General features: G+C 36.3%; 1 protein-coding gene across 1 annotated transcript in view; it reads right to left on the bottom strand.

Annotated features, from left to right (window-relative positions):
• Positions 1 to 223: 223 nt before the first annotated feature.
• The window catches only part of Ctnna3 (catenin alpha 3), a 1089047-nt gene continuing 1071999 nt past the window's right edge, over positions 224 to 17271 (bottom strand). Inside the window, exons 11-12 of the mRNA XM_028785890.1 lie at positions 6905 to 7010; positions 224 to 445 (exon numbers count right to left, since the gene is read on the bottom strand). Coding sequence (XP_028641723.1) covers positions 224 to 445; positions 6905 to 7010 — 328 coding nt within the window. The remainder of the gene's footprint in view (positions 446 to 6904; positions 7011 to 17271) is intronic.

Raw genomic sequence — 17271 nt, 5'->3', positions numbered from 1 at the left:
ATATAAACATATATGTATATACATATATAAATATATATATGTATATATATACATATATATATGTATATATGTGTATATATATATATATATATATATATATATATATATATATATATATATAGTGTATATGTGTATATTTCGAAAAGAAACCTGGCAAATGTTCTTGCTTGTTTAATTACATGTACTTTATACTAACTGTGACAGACTTTGTCCTATGTTAAATTCATCTGAGAGAAGTATTGAGCCGCACCACGCTTGCTCTGTTTCTAGTGTCTTTTGTGTAACAGAGGAAGTGACAGGCAGTACTCACAGCCGATACGATAAGCTCTCCCCCCAAGTTTTGGATTTCTGCTTTCACTTGACTGCAGATTTTCAGCTGGTGGGAATAGAACTTAATCTGTTCCAGGTAAGCCAGCAAGTCCTGTTTGCACGGTGGATCTGGACACTGTGAATGTATCAGAGATGAAAATAGAAACAGTTAAAGAAGAGGCACACCAGAGTGGGCAGTACACAAGCCATGGATACCTTACAGGGCAGCAGTTTTTCTCAAGAACCATTTTTCATGCCAGCCCCAGTATAGTCCATGTCCTTTGTTGGAAAGCTCTGGTTGAACCAGTTTCTTTGTTCTTCAGTGGTAATCACTAAGTTTATCCCAAGTACTTGCTATAGAAATTTATAGATCTGAAGAAATACATAATGAGCTGCTTTCAATTCATGACAAGTTTAGCAGCCTTGAGATGATGCTTTTAAGTAGACATGAAGAAATAGTAATAAGAAATTGCCCTATCACCCAGAATCAGTGTGAGCTTATTTCTTAGAATGCATAGTTTTCTGCTGTTTGCTCTGTGATATTTGTATGAGGATACAAAATCCACAACAAAGCAGTAATATGCTGTATTATTTTCAGCTTTAAATGCTCTTAGCTGGTACAGATAAAGGGAATTATTTTTACAAGAGATTACATCTGCAGATGCAGTGCTGGTAAGAAGCAGAAAACTCACAGGGTTTAAGGGTGTCACAAATCTCCTTTTCAATAACAGTACCCCTTGGTGTTTTATTTTCTATAAGGAACTTCTGAGAAAATACTTTTGTGTTTCACTACAATAGGAAAAATATCTCAGGATAAAGGTCAGTCTTTGTATTGTCTTCCACATGAAGTTGGATGCTTAGGAAGTAGTTTCCTTACCTTAATTCTATAATTAGTAACATTTCATAAGAACATAGACATAAAAAAAGAGGCTCATAAATAAATTTATTGCTACAACACTTAAAATGTAAAAAATTTGAAATGATGCAAAATAGTCGTAAGAAGTAGTGTGAATGTCCATCTGCATTCTGTGATACTGCACTTATGACATTCGCTTACATAGACAAACACATATGCATAAACAAAATAATAGACAGTAAAACACTTTAAACTGTTTTCAGATGATAGAGAGAAAAACTTTTCAGTGGTTGGAGGTTAAAATCTCAGAATTTAAAATTTCAAGAATCCCTTCAACTAAACTGCATAAAAAATATATGAATTTAAATAAACCATCCTGGAAAGGAAATCTATGAAAATGATCAATAGATATATAGTCTTTAGTTTCTTCATATATTCCATCAGCATTGAAAAAAGTATATAGTATTTCCATAATTATAAGATGTTGTGTAAAACCTTTAGATCAAATTATATAAATTTATGAGTTAAAGGTAGGCTGAACAGACACCAGTGAGCTGTCGCAATAGCAAGGGCACTTGTCACCAAATCTCGTAACCAGAATTCAATTCTCAGAACTCTCATTGTAGAAGACTCTACTAAATTATCCTCTGACCTCCATATATACATTGTAGCATGTGAGCCCTGCCCCCACCATAAGTAAATAAATGTAAAAAAACTGATATGAGAAAACAATGAAACTTCTCATGAACATTTATATTCATCTAGGACACTCATCCTTCAAAATCCACTAAAGAAAGGTCTCAAGACCCATGAAGATACCAAAATCCAAAACTTCTCATTTCGTAGTAAATAAAATGGCAAAGTATTCATGCATAACCTTAAAAAACCCTCCTGGTAAAGTTTAAATACATCTATCTATCTATCTTGCATATAAATAACCGAAGCAGTGTAAACAGTATGTGAATAGTTGGTGCTTGCAAAATAACAGTTTGCAAGAAACAATAGTACACATATACCTTCAAATGTCTAACTATATAAAATTTAATTGAATGGACTGAATTAGTAGATACAGGACTCATATGTATAGAGGGGTGATTTAGAACTCAGATGAGGCATGACTGGGAAATTCCTGAGAAGTCTATTCCAATGATCTACATATTTCCAAGCCAGGTGCACAAGAATATGGGAACTTGTACTCAATGTTCATAATACTCAATAAAGGAAACAAATATATTCCTTTGTAGAAACAATTTAACCTGCTGACGGAAGTAGACACATGCATACTGTGGTGAGCACATGATCATCAGCAAGGAAGACATTAAATATGACAGCAAAAGAAGTTGAGATGATTGATATTTTTTTCACTTACTCACTTTACATCCTTCTCACTGCCCCCTTCTGGATCACCTTTTCCCACAATTCTACCCCTATCCTCGTTACCCTTCTACTCTGAGTGGGTGGCCCACCCCCCTTGGTATCTCCCACCCTGTCACTTCAAGTCTCTATGAGGCTGGGTCCTTCCTCTCCCACTGATGCCAGAAAAAGCAGCCCAGCTAGAACACATCCCATGTACAGGCAATAGCTTTTGGGAAGCCCCCGTTCCAGTTGTTCGGGACCCACATGAAGACCAAGCTGCACATCTGCTACATATGTGCAGGGAAGCCTAGATTCCGCCCATGTATGTTCTTTGGTTGGTGCTTCAGACTGTGAGAGAACCAAGCAAGGGTCCAGGTTAGTTGACTCTGTTGGTCTTTCTGTGAAGTTCCTATCCCCTTTGGTGCCACAATCCTTCCTCCTATTCTTTCATAAGAGTCTCCAAGCTCCATCTACTGTTTGGCTGCGGGTGTCTGCATCTGGTATTTCTTATATTTTGAATAAAGAATTGACTAACAGTGGTCTATAAACTCTTAATGAAGATTACATTGTAGTTCAATAAAACAAAACAAGAAAAGCAAAAGGCATGGTAAAAGAGAAAAAAAAAACAGGCTGGAGAGATGACTCAGTGGTTAAGAGCACTGACTGCACTTCCAGAGGTCCTGAGTTCAAATCCCAGCAACCACATGGTGGCTCACAACCATCTGTAATGAGATCTGATGCCCTCTTCTGGTGTGTCTGAAGACAGCTACAGTGTATTCATATATAATAAATAAATGAATCTTAAAAAAAGAGAGAGAGAGAGAGAGAGAAACCAAGGATCTCTCCCACCAATGCCCAACAAGTCCATCCTCCCCTACATATACCGCTGGAGCCATGGGTCCCTCCCTATGTGCTCCCAGGCTGGTGGTTTAGACTCTGGAAGCTCTGGTCAGTTGGTATTGTTGCTCTTCCTATGGGGCCGCAAAGCCCTCCAGCTCCTCAGTCTTCTCTCTAACTCCTCCATTGGGATCCCTGTGATCAGTTCAATGGTTAGTTGTGAGCATCTGCCCAAGTGTGGGGGAATTTGAGGGTGGGGAGGTGGGAGTGGGTGGGTGGGTGGGTGGGAGCACATCCTCATAGAAGCAGGAGGAGGGAGATGGAATAGGGGGTTTCTAGGTGGAGGGAAATGGGGAAAGGGGATAACATCTGAAATGTAAATAAAATATCCACTAAAAAATTAATTTCAAAAAAAGAAAAATCAAACTGAAAAAAAAAATAAATTTGGCCAAGAAGTTGGTCTCATCAAATGATTTGTATCACAGAGAAGGACTAAAAACCTACGCCACTGGTTACCAAACAAAGACTTGCCAGTCACCTTTGCTCCCGCTTTCATATTGCATTTGCACCTAAGCAACTCTGTATTTTCCCTGCTATATATGGTGTTGGTTACACCATCGAATTTGCAGTGTCTGCTGGCATAGAAAAATCATAGATTAGAGGAATTAATAACACATGAGCCTGGGTGTGGGAAGGCTGCTCTTGTATTGCTATCCTCTAGTTTGCTATTATGTTATTAATTTTCAATTTCCTTAAGAATTGTGGTAGATAACAATACCCTGACCTTTAGAAATATACTACGGAATGCATGCAAGTTTGGCACAAGTGTTGTGCTGTGTTGAATTGCAGTGTGAAAGGTTACAACCTCTCAACTTAATTCTCAGGTCCAAGAAATGTTACGTGATACAAATAAGTTTAGGTGAGGGTATTAGTAGAAGATCTTATATTCTGTGCTACATAAGAAAAGCAAAGTTTGTACGTTTCAAAATGTGAAAGGAGAATGTAACCATCTTCACTTGATCATGGTATTAAATTATTCTACATGTCACAATCTTATACAATTAAATAATCAGGTAAAGCAATCCGAAATCAAATGATTAGAGGCTTTCAGTTCTCTTTGTAACTAGATAACAGCAATTTGTTAAGTAGTGAACTGTGGCTTGTGTGTGTATAACAATTCAGTATTAGAGGAAGATAGAAATGGAAAATGGAGAACAAAGCAAGCGTCAAGAAACAGTCTTCAGTTAAATAGCTTTCATATCATTCTCTGTGCACATAACTCTTACACTACACAAAATGAAACTAAAACGGTCTAGCACATATACTTATATTTTGACTTAACCCAGTAGATACTAATACATTATCAATTTATGTAATGTAGAATTAAAAACTGTCAATGAACATTTTGATAGTCCATCAGAAAGTAAAATGAACAGAGTGGAATAATTCATAAAAATTGCTGAAGTCTGAAATTCTGAATTGAATAAAATAGATAGTAACCCGACACCACCAGTAAAACCTCTCACAATATTTACAAGCACTAGAAATAACTTAGCTATCACCATTCTACCAATTGCGTTCTAAAAATATTTTAAATTATTTAAAGTCTAACATGCGTGTGTGCATATGTGTGTATGTATTTGTGTGATTGTGTGTGTACATGCATGCTTCATGTGTGCGTCTGTGTGGACATGTGTGTGAATGTATGTATGCAGGTGTGTATGCATGTATCTGTGTGTTTGCATGGGTATATGTGTATGTCTGTATGTGTGTGTTTGTGTGCAGGTTGGTGTGTGTATGTGTGTTTATGTGAACAAGTGCACATTCATGGGTGACCTCCAATGAAGGTCACTAAATTAACACTATCAGATTCACAAACTCCAGTATTGATTGTTCAAAGCCACATTTGTTCAGAACAGATGGCATCCCTAGAAACTTTCTGCCTTGTGGAAGTTTGAGGACTGTTATTCATAATTACTAGCTAATGACTGTTTGTTAGGTTTCTTGGAAAATATAAATGCTGTATAGAAGTAATTTGGTACTTTTTCTTCCCTCCCACATAATTAGAATAATATTAAAATGATGGCAAGATTTAATAATATCAAAGCATCAACTCTACAGTTATTTGGTCAGATTTAAGAATAAAAAGTATGTAAAATTAAAAATTATGATTTTTAACTGTTATAGTTATATAATCTAAAGCAAACAGGACAAAGCTAGGACATATTTAGTACTTAAGGATCCTTGCTATATACATATCTGTCTAAAATATTATACATTCATTTTCCACTAATATCTAGTCTCTCTCATGATAGTAATTGCAATACAATTCGAAAATAAGGCAGATTATTTACAAGAGTAGGTTCTGTTTATTTATTAAATTAGGAAATTCTGAACTTCAAGATAATAAAGTTTGTCTTTAGATATGAACACTAAGTTTTGTGTCAGAAACTCTTAGCTTCAGGGCTTGCACAAGAAGTACTTCAAATATGGGATGGCCTCAGATTTTTAAGGAAATGTATGTAGTCTTAACCTTTTGAGAACTCTTGCTCAGAAAATCAGAAATTTCAATCCTTGTGAAATCTAAAACTATTGGAGAGTCATGCTTGCTTCTGGAGTTTCAAATGATCATTACACAACAGATTAATTCAATTTTTAACTGTTTAAAGTAGTAAGCTATTGATACAAACAGTGCACACTCAAGGAATTAAAAAGTATACTTTTCTTGGGCAGTTTTCTCTGACATTTGTCCACTCTCCATTATACCCCCAAATATATTATCTATCAGATTAAATTTTCTCGTGTTCCCACAGTGTATGTATGAAGAGTGAGATGGGACAGGAGCAAGCATACTAAAAAGCATCTCTGACTATATGGCCTATATGCAAAATCAAAGTGGTATTTCCCCTCTAGAGAAATATTAACTATGAAGTTAAAAAGGATAATAAATATATATTAAATATAGTCATATTACACTCCTGTCTGAAGTATTAATTTCTCACTATTCAGACAATTTTACAATATGGCGCTGCTTAAATAAGAGTTTTAAAATATGTGAAAAACAGAAGGGAAAGAAATGAAAGGTGTGCAAAAATACCAATCGGCCCAAGAGTTACATAACACCTAAATTTTACATCTTACTTTATTTTTCTAATAACGCTGCAAGCTGTTGATGTCAAGCAGTTAATATTTTAGAAGATTAAAAAGTGTGAACTACTCACTAACACCAAGGAAAAGACAATATCCATTATGCCGTTATAGCCAACTAAAAGAAATTCATTTCAATCTGATAAAGCTGATTTTAAGATAAAGTACATTGAAAGATATATATATATATCTCCTCTAAAACTAATCTTACTTTCTTAGAGTTTATTGTCTCACAACTTGCATAATTACAACGTTATACATTTTTGAAACTCTAATATAGGAAGCAAATGTACTCAATAGAGTTTAAAAAAATACTTATCAACCTTCACTGTAGTCAATAATTAAACAGAAGAGAGAAAACAGTAAAGACTTTCCTATGTCTATTTATAGGTAGCTCACCTGGTTAGCAATCTGCCGAGCGAGAACATCCATCCTTGATCCTGACTCTGAGATCATTTTAGCTGCATAGATTACATCAGTGGTATGCTTTAGTGGTCCTTTCCCCCTGAAAATTAATGATACATATTAGTTGTGTTGGTTCGTATATAAATAGATAAAATATAATATATATAAATATATATATATATTAAAACATATTTTATCATTTGTAGCCACTTTTAGTGTGTGTGTGTGTGTGTGTGTGTGTGTGTGTGTGTTTGTGTGTAGGTGTCTGCAGAGACCAGAAGAGGGCAGGCATTGGTTACGCTGGATCTGGAATTATAGGCTGTTGTTAGCTACCACAATTGAGAGCTGGGAAATGAACATGAGTCCTCTTTAAGAGTACAAGCAACGCCAAACAACTGAGTAACTTTTCTAGCTCCTCTAGACAAATATCTATACTCACATAAACAACAGATTTACAACATAAACTAATAGTAATCAGACTTATACACTTTCCATTTAGATAAGCCCAAAATATATTTACTTCTAGTCTTAAAAGAAAAAAGTTAAAATCTATGGTATCAAAATTTAGACAAAAATATAAAGAAGATGAATAGCATTAGACTTTATTTTCATTTTTTTAAGTTATAGTAAAACTCAGAGACTTACTGTCCCAGGGTGGGGGAATACCCAGGGTGAGGTCACCCTCTCAGAGGTGAAAGGGTAGAGTGATAGAGAAAGTATGCTGCAAGGAGGAACTGGGAGGGGGTAGCATTTGGGATATAAATATATAAAATAATTAATTAATAAAAAGTCTCAGTTTAGATATATCTTGGTGGACCCAGGTATTGAATCCAAATATCATTTATTGTTGAGACATACACATTCAACCTTGCATTGTGAGAAGTCAGGCTACTTATTATTCTTCTCTTTTAATCCATCTCAGATATTTTTAAACTTTAAGTGATTTTTCATTAACGTCACACCATAAACTGCAATAGCACTTCACCTTCCCATCCCACAGTCCCACATATCTGCTCTCTGACACTTGCAATCTCCCACCCAAAAGAAAAAGCAACAAAAATAAATAAATAAATAAATAAATAAATAAATAAATAAATAGATAAATAGAAAAAAATCTCACCATGGAGCTTTGGTGTGTAACAGTATGTCACACAGTATACTCCTTTGTTCAGACATTCTTTTTCTAGCAAACGTTCACTACAGTGAGTCATGGGTCTGGCTTGAGGGCTCTGGCTTCTGTTACACTCCCAATACTGAATCCTCAACAAGAATCCTCTTGTATAGACTGTGGTGGCCCTGTGTCATAGAGATTCTGCAGCTTCAGATCAGCAGAACTGGCCCCTTCATGTGTTCCAGCACTTTATAGATGGGGTTGGTCAGCCCATCAGATCCCTTGTGCCTCCGTTGCCACCAGGACCAGCTCTCCAGCTTTGCCCAGGTGAGGGGTAGGGCAAACTCATTTTGGACATTTCTTTCCAGCTAGTTGCATTATGAATTTTATCACATAATCTCTTCCCTATAATTAATTCAAATACAGATCTGAGCTCAAGAAATCTGTGGTTTAGGACCTTTAGCATTGCAGTATAAATTAACATTTTTTTCTCTGTGGACCCAGTATGCCAGTATGCTTTTAAAGAACAGATACCTTGAGAGTAACCTAAATAACCATCAGCAATTCAAAGGAAAATGCTGTCCAGTTTGCTGCAGTGATTTTAATGTTTTCTGTTGGCTTGTTTTTGGTGTTTTGTTTTGTATTTTTTTCTTTCCAGACCAAAAATGAGTCTGATGCCTGGGAACAACTGATCAGGAGAGTACTGAAAAAGTGTGCTCTCTGTTTCCCCCAAGAGAAAATCCATCTTTTTATTTTGACAAATATGTATTATAAAACCAATTACTGCACAGATGCCAAGCTGCATGCCCAGCTTGGTTAGTAAGAGAGGAAGCCAGTTGCAGGTAACGGACTGGTAGCCTCTGTGACACCCTTGTCTCTTGCTCTCCGTTGCCTACCGATGAGATCTATCACATGAGAGAAGAGGAGCTAGGGTAGAGAAGGAGAACATGGCTGCAACCTCAGAGAACCCCAGTAAGTAGGGGGGTCCTGAGAATACTTTTTGTGTATTGGATCCTTTACATTTTTTATTGCTCCTTTCATTTTCCCCTAAATCTACTTTTTTTGCACTTAGATAGCTCCCCCCTGCTCCCAGGATAAGGAAAAACAAATTAAAACAAAACTGAAAGACAGTATTATGCCAGAGGTTATTTTGTATGTTTGTTTTTTAATAAAAACCTGTTTTGGGTTATTTCCACAAAAAGAAAACAAATCCAGCAAAAGACAAAACAATAACAACAACTAAACACTCACTACTATTTGCAGTCAATCTGTGCCTCTTTATCCTCAGGGATAGGAATAGCATACAACAAACAGACTTTCTAAGGATTACCTGAGTTTATTTCTCCAACATGCCCTGAATTGCTTTAAAGTTTGGATTTGAATATAAAACATGCTACAACTTAAGATAACTACGGCTCATGATGCAATTGTGTAAAAATAAGATCACTGTCATGATCTCATAGAGGAATCAGATAAGAATGATGTACCCATCTGATATTTCTGCAAGGTTCCATTTGTTTCTGTAGAGAGTGGTAAGTCTGATACAAGAAGAGGAGGAAGGAAGCAGATACTTGTCTGCATGTTACATTAAAGTGGGTCAGGTATCTCCAAATTTCTGACTTTTTACTAGCCTACATAGGGTATGTGCATGTGGACTAGGATTTAAAAAGATGTGTCTTTCTATATCTTGTTACCTGAAAAATAAATTGTTGAATGCTACCTGAAGGAAGGTAGCCATACCATCTATGTATAACTCCCCCTCAATTCGTACACTCCACTGAGCACCAGAACACTGACTCTGAAGTGCTGACCTTTGGATTCTGAACCTTATCCCTAGAAGACAATGAACCCATAAGGTGTAATTCACAAGAATGATTATGTAGTTTATTTGTATTTTAATGCTAATTGGGTCTCCCAAAACTGTTTTCACTAGAGGCTCTGGATGTAGCTTTTGGGAACCTGCCTCCAGTTAATTCTGATTAATAAATAAAGATGCTGATGACCAATAGCTGGGGAAGAGAGAATAGGCAGGGTTTAGGGTTCCTGGTCTTAGAACCAGATAGAGGAAGAAGGAGAGAGATGTAGAGCTTGCCATGGAAGGCAATAATATGCAAGATGGAGAAGCAGAGCCGCCATAAAAAGGAGCCAAGAGAACTTGGTCAGAGGGCTGCTCAATTTGGTCGAGAACAGCCAAGATGGAACGTAGAAATTATTATGTAGTTACTTGGAGTTTTGGGGAGGCAGTAGATTCTAACAGCACGGAGGGGAGGCAGTTGCCAAGCTATTGTACTGCTCAAGGCTTATAAAAAATAAAGACTGTGCCTATGTCTTTCACTTGAGAACATAAACCACTGAGGCAGGTATTAACCCTGCACCAGGATTTATTTAAAATTCTAATACCTCATGATTATTCTGTGATGTTTTTGAAAAAGGGAGGAGGAGTAATGAGCCCTGTTAGTGTAACAATGAGACAGGAAGGATAAGAAGAGAAAGATTTTGGTTAGACAAGTCAGGATGAAGATAGACGGGGAAGGAGAATCTTCATCTGTGCTTTAGTTATACCTTAACTTGAAGGTAATGACAGAAACAAAAGTGTCAGATATGACAGTTATCAGAGAAATCTATTTACTCACTCAGGAGATGTTATAGCTAGTTTTGTGTCATCATGACAAAAGCTGGAATCCTCTGGGAACAGGAAACTCCAGTTGATAAAATATCTCTATCAGATGGGCCTGTAGGTAAGGCTATAGGAGATGTGCTTGGTTAACATTTGGTATTAGAATGCCCAGCCTTCTCTGTAGGTGGTGCCATCCCTAGGCGGGTTGTTTGGGCTTGTCTAAGAAAGCAAACTGTGGGTGCAAGTTAGTAAGTAGCATTCTCTCTCTGATCTATGCTTCAGCTTCTGTCTCTAGACTCCTACTTGACTTCTACTTCCCTGAATGACGACCTGGGGTTGGGAAGTACAACCCAACTATCTCTTTGTTCTCTATGTTGTTTTTGATTAGAATCTTTATCAAAAAGAAATAAAAGTATAAATTAATACAGAAAAAGTAGTTCTATGATGTGGTTTAAAAAAAAACAGTACAGATTCACACAAAGTTAAATAATCCAAGACTGAACCTATAAGCTAAACACTGCAGTGTGTGTTCCCTGTATATATACTCCCAAACCCTTTCATTTCTCCTTTCCCATAATTCCTTTCAAAACCATTATAACCAAGATGTCCTCTAAAAATAAACCAGGAAAATTTTTAAAATGACAGTGTATATAACACAATGAAAATCTGGCCTCAGAAATGGTTATCCCCACATACCTGAACCGCTGACATAGGTTTCTTAGCAACTTTAAAAAAAAAAAAGAAATCAACATTAATTGTTACAATATTTGAATTGCTCTTATCAAATTTGCTTTATGCATCAGGGAGGACTAGAAGTTATGTACATGGTTATGTTCGAGTAAGGAATTGCATTTCATTATCTCTATGCCTCTCCAGAGAAAGTTAAACTTAAATAAAGCTGTCTAAGCTCCCCAAAGACAATGCATCAAATTTCAAGGTCTAAAACAATGGACAAAGGTTGTTTCTAAGGAGAGCAGCCAAGCCTCTTGCAGCTTAAATAACACACAAAGAGTTGTATCTAGAATGCAACTAATGAACTCTTATTTGTAAAATAAGATACGTTCCTGTATGAAAAACCTGGGTTAATAAAGGAGAAATTACTTCTAGGTCCAAATATAAACCTTGTTATGAGACCGTGATTTTAAAAGTCACAGTAAGTTTGGTACCTTCAAGTAATGGAAATACATGATGACAGACCACAATCACTCCCTTCCCCTCATTCTTAATTAGATGTATTGCCTGGCAAGCTTCAGTCTGAGTGCCAAAGAAAATACACATTTTATAAATGATCCCTTATTGTGCCAAGCTTCCAGACCAAGCTACAATTACTGAAACTATGACAGATTTCTAACATTCCCAGCGCGAAACGTGCTATGTAATGAAGGCTTTTCAAATTAGGGGATGCATTCAGGGGTTGTCTGCGGCCTTCGTCTTCATAACGGATCTGTGCAATTTCTCATCATCAAATTGTACCTTAAATCACAGTGAAGTCCTATAGAGAAAGACACTAAAGGGAACAGAGGGGAGAAAGTAAAGTATCTGTAAATATTTTTAAAAGCCAGAGGCCAAGAAATTCTTAAATACAATTTGATCAAAATAATTATGTATAACCCAACATGGAAGGTGCTGAGGAAGAGACGTCCTTAATGACTGGACTTCATGAGGTCATTCTTGTTTGTTTCCTTTTCATGATGTATATATTTAAAGAACATCTTGGTGTATATAATTTGTCTTCAAAGTTTGGGAAAAAAAGTACTTGTTGTACATGTATGAAGACGTCAGTATGAGTTAGCAGGACCACATGAAGCTAGACCTGTATCAATCCTGGCACTCCTGTGAAGAAATGACGCGTGGATTTAGGAGAACTAACCAGAACCCTGGGGCCAGCCTGCATATAGACGATATAGAACAAGAGCGACACTTTCTCAGACAAGGTAGAAGGTGAAGGCGGACAACAGCATTGTTAACATACATGTGCTGTGGTATATGATTACCTGCACTCACACATACAAATGAGCTCATAAACACACACAAATTCATATATAGATGAATGAATACTTATATAAATATATGTGGGATATATATAATATATAACATATTAAAACACCAAAGTTTTAAACAATGTATCAGATGACAGAATGATATTTAGTGAAATACAAACAACATAGATTTTACCTTATTTAGGTGGGTGAAGAACATTCTTTGGAAAGTCAATTTATTATTTGAACAAACACCTGCTGTCCATTTCTATCATTATTCTGTTCTTAATCCATCACATTTTTTTAAATATAGAGGCACCTTCTTTCTTTCTCTTTAGATTTAATAAACAGGATGGAGACTATGAGGTATAGAGTCCCACTTGTCAATAGTTTCAACTTTTGTTTTCAGAGAAAAGGAGTATCATTCAACCTATTTGGTATTTTGGGTTACCAACTAAACACAAAACAGAAAGCTTCATTGTATTGGTATGTATACATATATGTGCATGTATATGTTTGATAATATTATATAATATTTGATAATATTATTTACATTTATGAGACCAAAACCTTGACCCTCAATCCTCTTTTTCTTCTATATTAATGTCTTTTATATATGAGATGAAAACCATAATATATATTTTCTCATGATGATGAACATATTTATTATTTTCTTCATTCTTGTCACAGCTCCATATACATTATTTTATAGTTATTATCAGTTCTCTGTAGTTTAATGTGAAAATTTTCCCCATAGGCATCCATATTTGATTACTTGGCAGCATGGTCTTGGGAAGTTGTAGAAATTTGGAACATAGAGACTAGCTGGCTGTCTTTTGGACATTAGCGGTAAGTAACGAAGGCTTTAACTTAGGTTTCAGTCTAGCTCTCTACTGCTTCATTTTCAAGGATGTGGGAAGTCTCCACATGATCCCATCCCTCCCATTCAAGTGGTCCCAAATTCCATGCCCTACCCCCATCATTATAGACTGTCATCCATGAAACCATTAGCCAAATGAACCCTTTCTCCCTTGTGCAAGTTTTGTCAGGAATTTAGTACAATAGCAAGAAAAGTAAAAACTATATAACTAATTTCTTTTCTGCCACTGTGATTAAACATTCTGACCAAATTCAAATCAGGAGAGGAAAGGGTTAATCCACCTTATTCTTGTAGGCCCGTTGTTGAGAAAAGTCAGGGCAAGAACACAGGCAAGAATTTGTAGCAGACTCCATCAAAGAAAGCTCAATAGATAGATAGATAGATAGATAGATAGATAGATAGATAGATAGATAGATAGATACATACATACATACATACATACATACAAACATAGATACATAGATAGATGGGTAGATGGAAGGATAGGATAAGATAGATAGATAGATAGATAGATAGATAGATAGATAGATAGATACATACATACATACAAACATAGATACATAGATAGATGGGTAGATGGAAGGATAGGATAAGATAGATAGATAGATAGATAGATAGATAGATAGATAGATAGATAGGCTGACTCCTAATTCCAAGCATAACGGAATGGCTAAAACATGGTCCATACGCTTTGCTTTTATCTGTCATGTCTTATCTGGTTTTATTTCTTTCTAAATTTGAAATATTGCACTCAAACTTGCACCCAACCTATGCTCTATTAAATGAAAACTTATACTTCACCAAAAGTATACCTTACTAAATAGAAAATAGAACTTTCATCTAACCTTCATGGTAGATACTCCTATCTATTAATTTTGACATTCAAAGTTAGAGCTGAAATAAGTTAGAATTAAAATGGGATTAGGCCATTCATTTTGTTTACATCCTGTAATTAGTAGCCAAGTTGTCTTCACTGCCCTAAGCTAGCTCTCTAATCACGAAGGTAATGAACATATTTGTTACATGGTACAACTTTGCCCTCTCCCATGTCACATTAGTGAGCTATTTGAGAATCCTGATGTCTCTTAGGACCCAGAACTATATTCCTTAAAGTATCAAAAACAGTGGCAACCAGAAATCTAATAGCAAAAAGCAAGAAACCAGAGGATCTCAGAGGAAACTGCAATTTCAGAATAAGAACATTCCCATCCAGGTTTCCAAATCCAGCATCTTAGAGAGATACATGTAAGATTAGGAAATATTTCCAACTGGTACCAATTAAAAAAAAAAAAGAATAGCTGGTAAGCTCTAAGCATTGCCTCTCCAATTATTCTATATTGGTACCAAAATCCTATAAATATTTTTTCAATTTACCACCACTGAAAACAAATAAACAAATAAAAACATACTTTTCTAAATTTTGGATGTCATCAATAGACAGCAAAAACAAAAACAAAAATCTGATAGAACCGTGGCTCTCCAGCCAATACAGCTGAAATTGTAAGGCATCTGTTCAGCCTGGGCGCAAAGCCAACTCGATTTCTTATTTTGTAATTGCAATGACAGACAGAGATTGTCAATTATTAAGGATAGAAATTATAAAGGTTCTGCTTTGTACATGATAATGATAATTCTTCTTCAACACTACATTTGTTGAAGAAGAACAGACTGGGCCTCCTTCAAAAAAAATCTCCTGTCACCTCTCTCAAGTGTCTTAGTCAGAGTTTCCATTCCTACACAAATATCATGGCCAAGAAGCAAGTGGGGAGGAAAGGGTTTATTCAGCTTACATTTCCAGTTGCTGTTCATCACCAAAGGAAGTCAGGACTGGAACTCAAGCAGGTCAGGAAGCAAGAGCTGATACATTGGCCATGGAGGGATATCACTTACTGGCTTGCTTCCCTTGCCTTGCTCAGCTTGCTTTCTTACAGAACTCAACACTACCAGCCCAAGGATGTCACCACCCACTATGGGCCCTCATCCCTTGATCACTAATTAAGAAAATGACTTAAAGCTGGATCTCACGTAGGCATTTCCTCAACTGAAGCTCCTTTCTCTGTGATAACTCCAGCTTGTGTCAAGTTGATACACAAAACCAGCCAGTACACTGAGTGAAAAGTTAGTCTAAGGTTACCACTGCTGTTTTGTTATTGTTACTGGTGTGTTTGTGTGTGAATATATATATTCAGAGACAGGGAAGAGGGAGGGAGAGGGAGAGGACAATAGAGATAGAAAGACAAGGAGAGAGACAGAAAAAGAAACAGAGAAACAAAGGAAGGGGATGGAGACAGATGCAGAGAGATAGAGAAATAGAGACAGAGAGAGGAGAGGGAGGGAGAGGAGTAGAGGAAGGGAGAGACAGACAGATAGAAAGAGAGAGAAGGGCGGGGACTGTGGCTTGGCTGTAGAGACTCCATTACTAAAATCCCCCAACAAAGTTTTATAAAGCTGAGATAAAAATAGATCCTTTCAGTGCCTTCAGTTTCCTGATTTCCATTCACCTATTAGTGTTATATCAAATCTCAGAAAATATGTGACGCCAAGAACTTGATGTTAGAGAAAAAGATGATAAGACAAATAAATGAAACAGCTAAACTGTTAGGGTAGGGCCAAAGCTAGAATTGAAGGGAAGGAATTCTCTAATGAAATCTTTTTATTTTTAAATTGTGAACAAAACAGAGGTCATTCAGATGGATAAGTAACTGGATAATTTCCTTATGCAAAATAGATTTCCCTGTGGGGAAAAAACAATTGTTAAATTTGCACTGAACACGCATTGAGTGACAAAGATTACCCTGTGGTTATCATGATCTCGAAATGTCATACTACTTAAGATTTTACTCAGTTGTCACAAGCAGTACTGCTGGGTGCAGCTGTGAAGGTTTTCTGTGGCACCAGTTTATTATTTATTCTATTCATATTTTAATGACTTATGTAACCAAGCACTATCCACATTCTGCTGTTGGGCACACCCATTCTACTTCCAAAGTTCATTGCAGAGAATCTTATCTTAGTTGTTCCAAGATCCTTCACTCTTCTTTGAAGGATATAAATACAGGTAACTTTAAACTGAGTGACAAAAGGAATGAGTCATTAATTCTTTGGGCCACATCACATAGTAATATCCCAGGCTATCTCCACATATGCACCATCAAGCACCAGAATCCCACTGAAAACCTTGATGAATATTTTAGGTATTGTGAAGGAAAACCTACAAATTAGCGGTAACCATTCACTGTCTGAGGGGTGTCCTCTTAAACTTATATTCTCTATCTACATGCTCCAATATCAAATTTTATGGAATTAGTAATTTCTCCTTGGGTCATTTTTTTGCAACAATAAATTGGTGTTTTCTTTCTGTTCTTTATATTCTCCATGTATAGTTTGAGTCTACAATAAATATACCTAAAGGGAAAGTCACTATTATTACCTAGTTAACTTCTGGTTCATAGACAAACTAGGACTTAGTTTTTGGGACTTGAGACTGAGCAGTACAATTTATTAAACCACAACTGAGGACCAAAGCATTAACTGCAGCACTTGACACTGATGGAAATGGTGGTCATGTGATCTGTTCTGGTGGCACCATTTTTAAAGACATACTGGAGTAGGCATTTCATATACAGTATGACGGTCACTGTGTCCTCGACTTCACAGAGTGCTTTAACTTTTGCTATCAGGCACTCTCCTTATCATCCTCCTGACAGTGCTTGTGCTAACTTTCCATTATCGCCGAAACAAATAATCCCCAACTTTTGGCAACCCAAATGCCTA

The sequence above is a fragment of the Grammomys surdaster genome, unplaced genomic scaffold, assembly GCF_004785775.1.
Source record: "Grammomys surdaster isolate TR1022 unplaced genomic scaffold, NIH_TR_1.0 125363, whole genome shotgun sequence".
Classification (NCBI taxonomy): domain Eukaryota; kingdom Metazoa; phylum Chordata; class Mammalia; order Rodentia; family Muridae; genus Grammomys; species Grammomys surdaster.
The sequence above is the reverse complement of the archived record's forward strand: the minus strand, read 5'-3'. Positions and strand labels throughout refer to the sequence as shown.